Below are 7,766 nucleotides of genomic sequence, written 5' to 3' on the forward strand. Positions count from 1 at the left end.
AAATTATTATTATTATTACAATTATTATTTTTAAATTATCAATGATAAATTATAAATTAAAGAGAAAAAGACAATAATTAAATTGGCACATAGAGATTTGATGAACTAATTTATATTATGAAATAGCACTAATATTGGCAAGGAGACTAGAGTCGTTCAAAACCAGGTTAATTTGACTGCAGGGAAACACATTCTTGGAAAGGAATTGTAAATATTGATCAAGTCATTTCGCCGGCTTACAAATAAATAAATAAACATTGACCTGTTGACTGGCATTGCCTTTTTAAGACCAGCATTGCACGCCTCAACAACACACACACAAAAACTGCATTTACATCCCAAGTAGAATGGCCGTCTCCCCTTTGTTTGTACTCATCATTTCAGTCTTTCTTCTCTTCGTCTTCCCTCCTTCTCTTTCCCTGCCACCATCCTCCATTAACAGATGTCCCTCCCATGAATCCCAAGCTCTTCTCCGTCTCAAAGACGCATTGAATGACTCTTTTGGCTATCCGACTTCGTGGGCAAATGGAACAGACTGTTGCACCACCTGGAGCGGCATCTCCTGCGACAATCTCACCAACCACGTTGTCTCTGTGACAATGATTCCAGGGATTTCTTACCGAGGTGTGATATCTGAGAGCATCTGCCAACTTACTTTTCTCACATCCCTGAATATATTAGGAACATCAGGTACTACCGTTAATATTCCTCCCTGTTTTGGAAATTTCTTTCATATGCAATCTCTAATTTTATCTGGAAATTGCCTTAGTGGGACGATTCCCACTTCCCTTTGTTTGCTCACCCGCCTTACATGCCTTGATTTTTCCTACAATAACTTGAATGGAAGCATACCTTCTTGTCTCGGAAATCTCTCTCATATGCAATCTCTAATTTTATCTGGAAATGGCCTTAGTGGGACGATTCCCACTTCCCTTTGTTTGCTCACCCGCCTTACATTCCTTGATCTTTCCAACAACAAGTTGAACGGAAGCATACCGTCATGCCTCGGCAATCTATCCTTGTTAACTTATCTCTACCTAAATGACAACCAACTGAGCGGTAACATCCCAAATTCCTTGGGCAATCTATCTTTGTTAACTTATCTCTACCTAAATGACAACCAACTGAGCGGTAACATCCCAAATTCCTTGGGCAATCTATCCTTGTTAACTTATCTCTACCTAAATAACAACCAACTGAGCGGTAACATCCCAAATTCCTTGGGCAATCTATCCTTGTTAACTTATCTCTACCTAAATGACAACCAACTGAGCGGTAACATCCCAAATTCCTTGGGCAATCTATCCTTGTTAACTTATCTCTACCTAAATAACAACCAACTGAGCGGTAACATCCCAAATTCCTTGGGCAATCTCTCTCTGCTCCAGGATTTAACGATTCTAAAGAACCAGTTAAGTGGGACCATCCCTTCTTCATTTTCTCGGCTTTCCTCCCTCACTCTCTTGGAAGCTAATGACAATCATTTCAATGAAACCGTCTCTTCTTCCTCACTTCCACCTTCTTTACTCCACCTAACCCTGTCACTAAATCATCACCAGATAATTTCAGAAACTTTCTTTCACAACCTCCGAAGCCTAGATATTTTTTATTTATCTGATTGCGTCCTAAATATCAGTACTACGTGGATTCCATCATTTCAGTTATCTGAGTTAAATATTGTGTCATGTATGATTGGCACTGAATTCCCACTTTGGATTTCAACACAATTCAAACTTCAACGGTTAGGATTAAGTAACGCCAGCCTTGTGGGAGCAATTCCCTCATGGCTATGGGAAACTAGCCCTCAGTTGTATTTTCTAAGCCTTTCAATGAATCGTCTACAAGGAAGATTATTCCCAAATACTTCAATTTTGCCAAACCTAAAAATACTAGATGTGTCTAGAAATAGATTGACTGGGCACATCCCTTCCGTGTGGCCTTCTTATGTGGAAGCGTTGCTGCTCAATGACAATTCGTTCACTGGCAATATTCCTCCAAGCTTAGGCAACGTCTTTGACCTCGAGTGGCTAAATCTTGCAAACAATAAGATAACAGGAGCGATCCCTAAAAGCTTGTCCAATTGCTCTTCTTTGACTGTGCTAAACTTGGGCAATAATAGTTTAGAAGGAAGCTTGCCACATGAGTTTAGTAAGCTAAGTCAACTACACTCATTAGTTGCCCACAGTAATTATCTGAGTGGATCATTTCCACCCTCAATAGTAAAATGCTCAAATCTCCAGGTTCTTGATATTGGAAACAACTTTCTTGAAGGTGAAATACCCGCATCACTTACAAATCTTTCAAATCTAAGAGTATTGGTGATGAGCAAGAACAATTTTACTGGCAATATTCCTTTACAAATAGGTCAGTTAATGAATCTTCAAATCTTGCTTCTTTCTTCCAATCAATTCTCAGGACCGATTCCACACACTATTGTATCATTGCAAGCAATGGCGATTGAAAGTCAAGATGGTTTTGTGATATCCACTTTCGAAGATGGTAATAATATATATCAAGATGGATTGGATATGACTTCAAAGAGCAGACTTGAGCACTATTCATATATCCTTTCCACTCTCACATCCATAGATCTCTCAGACAATGAATTGGAGGGACAAGTACCTTCTGACTTTGGGAACTTGAAGGGATTGAGGTTTCTAAACCTTTCAATGAACAATTTGAATGGGAACATTCCAATTAGTTTGGGAGAAATAAGACAGTTGGAGTCACTAGACCTTTCAGGAAATTGTTTTTCAGGACAAGTTCCCATAGGGCTTGAAGCTCTAAGCTCTTTGGGTGCCTTGAATTTATCAAACAACAACCTTTCAGGACATATACCACAAGAACAACATATACTCACATTTGGAGAATCCTCTTTTTCAGGGAATCCTAACTTATGGGGGTGTCCTCTGCCAAAAAATTGCTCCTGGCCAACAATGCTTGCACCTCCTCCAATTTCAATGAGCAAAGGAAAAAAAAGCCCTAAATTTCCATGGTATGCAGTAGCATTGGGATTGTCATATGGAGTAGCTTTTGGAGGAATAGTGTCATTGATCTTGATAAAAATGAGTTGGAGAAGGAACTACTTCAATATAGTTGATACAATCCTAAAGTTTTTGTTTCCATGGATGAAAAATTTAACACTATGATTCATTGAAATGTAGCTGATCTATAAGTTTGCATGCAAAAATCTATTTGTGTGCCAGATGGTTTCTTGTTACTTTTGCCTTATTGAAGACATTACTCTATTTGTGGCTCCCCTTATAGTTGAATAATATATTTAAAAAATTATTTATAATTCTTTAGTGCATTGCATATAATTTTTGCAAGGAGCTATATGAACTAAGTAGCTCATATATTGTAATGAAGAGGATGAAAGAAAGATTTGCTTTTTTTAAGTAACTGTTTTATTTAGAAATGTGGAAGAGAAAATATTTGTGAAATACTTATCACAATAATCTAGTGTAAAACAACCATTGCGATGTATATAATAAGTAAAACATTAATTCTTTTGAATTATGAAAGAGTAAAATATTTTTATTTGTTCAATAAGCTGAGATGTTTCTCAAATTGTATACCATTGATTTTTTATTCTATTATCTTTTATTTTTACCAAAAGTATCTAGAAATCTTTAGACAGCTTTTTACAGTCGTTTAAATTTCTAATATATAGCTAATATATTTGATAAGTAATTATTTAAACATTGAAATATCATAATAGATAAATATTAAACACACAGTTTGAATTTTATCCTTCCATAAAAAAAAGTCATTTTTAATGCTATGTATGATATGCTGAAAAAGGGCACAACAGAATGATCTAATTTACTGCAAATTACAGATGACAAATATTATACACAGACAATAGATTTTGCATGATCTACTAATTTAACTGCACTGACGAGAAAAGAAAATGTTCTTTTTAATTTGAGTACGATAGCATTATCAGTACATGAAGCTTTTCTACATAATTAATGTATCTTTCTTCAAGATTTTATAAGGAACTAGTCAATGAAAAGATACAAAGACAGACTTCACTACAACAATGAAGAAATTTTGCTTAAACTTTGCTTTTGGTTATGAATTGATACGGAGTATGTTCCAGATTGCTTCAGTTGTTCAAAAAGTTTTGAGAGCATCATTGCAAAATCCATTTTGTGCGTATCCTGTAACCCTGGTTTTCCATGAGATGACATCTTTCTTAAACATTTTGTCAAACAGTTCACGTACCATGTGGATATTTCCATATTTTGCAAACACACCTATCAAGGCATTGGTTACTACAACAATGAAGAAAATCTGCTTTTGACTATGAATTGATCTATATCTGTACTCCGCTTTAAAGTTCCTCTGTCTAAACAGGCTGGTAAAGGTTCTGAAATCTGGCGTTATATCCAACAGTAGTGTTTGATTAATGGTTTCTATAGCCCTTTTAACGTACCTATTTTGTGCATATCCTGCAATCAATGCATTCCATGAGATCGCATCCGTTTCAAGCAATTCCGAGCTAATGTTTCCTTCCATTGTCCCCAAATCGGCACAGACTGGAAAAGGCTGTGGAATATGGTTTTTTTGAACAAATCCGTTTTGTGCATATTCTGAAGCATTTCGTCAAACAGTTCGTACGATTCCAGATTTTGCATACATGTCCACCGGTGCACTTCCATCAATAATATCTGAACATGCTCCAAACTCCAAACTCAGCACATGCTGGGAGAATGCGACATTACACCAAACACTTGCATATCCATCGTATTGTATGAAACAGTTCATATGTCTTGTGTATCTGAAAAACTTAAATTTGTGGACAGGTTAGTCTTTTAATTATTTACTATACAAACCCAAATCTTTCTAGTTTAACCGTCTATAAAAAATAGAAATTTCTCGAGCAAACAATCAAAGCTACTACATACGATCAAACATAATTGAATGTACTAGCTCTAACAAATCGTGTCTTTCTATCACATTCTTTTTTATTGGTCAAATCTTTTTTAATCTCTCACCCCGAACACTTTTTTCTTTTATTCCGTGATTTGAGTTTGGGTTTGAACTTTATCTAAAAGTATTTTCCCTAATCTCAACCCTAACTTTTGAACTTTTGTACGGGAAGTTCAACATTCAAATAACTACTAGCTGAGTATCGAGTTGAAAGATATGATTTAGGGTTAATTTGTGACAGAATTTTGGAAACCACGATTACGTGGCATGAAAGTTTGGGAAGATATTTCAAATGAAAATTTATGAGTTGATGACTTTCCATTGGTCAATCACAACTGGTGTGTAATGTGATAATAATGTGGAGTTGTCATTTCTACAACAAGAGATGCGCATGTAATGGGCATCAATACGCCCCATGAATTGAAGCATCTAAAGTGAAGAATCTCTGGCCATCATGGTGAATATTTCAACTAAGACTCCCGATACGTTCAAGTGAGGCACAATTTTTATTAGTGTTCACGTCATCTTGGTATGCCCATACCTGGACAATGCAGATTGGGGTCAACTGTCTAGTGACGTGTATAACTGATGTGCAGTCATAACATTATAGGAATGCGGATGAATGGTTTGATCAAATACCCAATTTGATGCTCTTTGAACATCTTAAGCTCGGTCACCAAGAAAACATCGCTTACCGTTGAAATTTAAGAAGTCTTTGAGGCATATGATCATGCACAACATATTTATGGTAATCATAACGTGATGGCATCACCAATCAGTTGAATCATCCACCAAATCCCATGGTACTGTTGAAATATCTAACGCGTGAACGGTTGCCCCTTGAGCCAAATGTCCACCTACCACCCTAACGGCCAGCAAAACAGTCAGAAACATTAATGCACGGTAGGTGAATTCAAAATTGAAAAATGAGAGGGAAAATGTTTTTTGGTGAGAGACAAAAGGAATGAATCTATTTTCATTCGACTATTTGAAAAAGTTGAGCAATTGCAGAAGAGCAGAGAGAAGGATTGAATCAATTGCAGAGTAGAGAAGGAAGTTGATCAACAGATCAAGTCAAAGGTTAGAAGACAAAAGGAAGTTAGCTTTCGTGTCTGTAGTTGCACGTGTTTCTTTTTGTCATTTTGTAAGTTCGTTGCTTTGGATTTATCCCTTGAAGCAGTGATTGCTCCAGACATTGTTGTATGCAGCCATTAGATAAGTATGTTTAGAGTTTTATCAGTTTTAAGGTTTTCGACTTGAAGCCGAATGCTTCTAGATTTTGTAATAGTTTTATCATATTTGAATAGCAAGCAAGAAAGCAGGCATACTTGGCAATCTATTGTTCTTCTTCTATTTATCATTGCATAATATTATTGCATTTGAGAAGTTCATTGTTGAAATCTTCATCTTTTGGCTTTCTGCATTTTAATGGCAGCCTATAATACTGCCCACTCAATCTAGTCTTAGATTGGGTTACATCTCTTCAATTATTACTGAGCTCACTCGACATTCTCTTTTGTTGAGCACCACCTTGCAATGGAGACCGAGATCACTCGACATCCTTTGCTGCCGAGCTCACTCGACATACATTTGTGCCGAGTTTCCTTTGTGTGTCAAGTTCACTCGGCTTCCTTTTGTGCCAAACTCACTCGGCATCATTGGCCTATCACTCAACACTCACTTGTGTTGAGCATTGTCACTCGACATTAGTTGTTGCCAAGCAAAATTTTAAGTGTTGTGATTTATATTTTTTCACATGGTATCAGAGCTTTGAGACCCCACATCCACAATGAGTTAGCACATTTATTTTTTCTAGGATATTTGACATGGTAGGAGATGCAGGAACGATATGGCAACAACCACCATCCTTTAATGGACAAAATTATGATACATGGGCAAAAAAAATGAAAACCATAATGGTTACAAATGATTTGTGGTAGTTTGTGATTAATGGGTTCAATGATGTGACAGACCCAACTCAGTATGTTGCCCTTACCGACAATCAAAAGACTCAGCTGAAGGAGTCAAGGAGAAAGGATGTAAAGGCATTAAGTCTGATTGAGGTAGCAATGATAGAGACAATCTTTCCCAAGATTGTAGTAGCAAATTATGCAAAGGAAGCATGAGACATCCTTGAGATGAATTTCAAGGGGACTGATAAGGTCAGAGTAGTAAAGCTACATATGATTAGAAGAGAGTTTGAGAACCTTCGGATGAGGGATAATGAACCTATTGCAGAGTTCAACTCACGACTCTCCACTTTGATAAACCAACTCAAATCAAATGGAGAAGATTATGACGAGTAGATAATAGTAGAGAAGATATTGAGGAGTTTACCTCAGAAATATGATAATCTTGTGATGACCATAGAGGAAGCAAAGGACCTCGCCACATTGACCATGGATGTGTTGATGGGAACTCTTCAAGCCCATGAGCACCTGATAAACAAATAAGCATTTACTTCCCAAGAGCAATCTTTCAAGGCTCAAGAGAATTCAAGAGGCAGGGGGAGAGGTAGAAATGGCTCTGGTAGAGGCTTAAGAAGTAGAGGTTGTTGAAGGAATGGTCAAAGGAATGTTGGTGTAGAAAACTTAGGATGAGCAAGCAACCAAGAGGGAGCAAACACCTCTCAAAACAGCTCTAGAGGAGGTATGAAAAATTACAACTCCAATAAGAGCAATGTTGAATGCTACTATTGTCATAAGTATGGGCATTATGCAAGTGAATGTTGGAAGAAATAGGGTGATCAGTCAAAGCAGAATGCTAATGTGGCTAATGTGAACATGGGAAATGCAAACAATCCCACAACCTTCATCATGTGTAACATA

General features: G+C 36.9%; 1 protein-coding gene across 1 annotated transcript; it reads left to right on the forward strand.

Moving 5' to 3' along the window:
* Nucleotides 1–318: 318 nt before the first annotated feature.
* On the forward strand, nucleotides 319–3,248 carry LOC149529070 (uncharacterized). Its single transcript, XM_089809900.1, has one exon. It carries the CDS (start codon nucleotides 348–350, stop codon nucleotides 3,147–3,149), a length of 2,802 nt encoding a protein of 933 aa, XP_089666026.1. The 5' UTR covers nucleotides 319–347; the 3' UTR covers nucleotides 3,150–3,248.
* The last annotated feature ends 4,518 nt before the right edge of the window (nucleotides 3,249–7,766 follow it).

This window comes from Cupressus sempervirens, chromosome 11 (assembly GCF_028749045.1).
Source record: "Cupressus sempervirens isolate cs-2001-9-10 chromosome 11, ASM2874904v1, whole genome shotgun sequence".
NCBI classification, from domain to species: Eukaryota; Viridiplantae; Streptophyta; class Pinopsida; order Cupressales; family Cupressaceae; genus Cupressus; species Cupressus sempervirens.

Coding starts and splice junctions, on each gene's coding strand:
- LOC149529070 (XM_089809900.1), top strand. CDS start 348: ATGGCCGTCTCCCCTTTGTTTGTACTCATCATTTCAGTCTTTCTTCTC.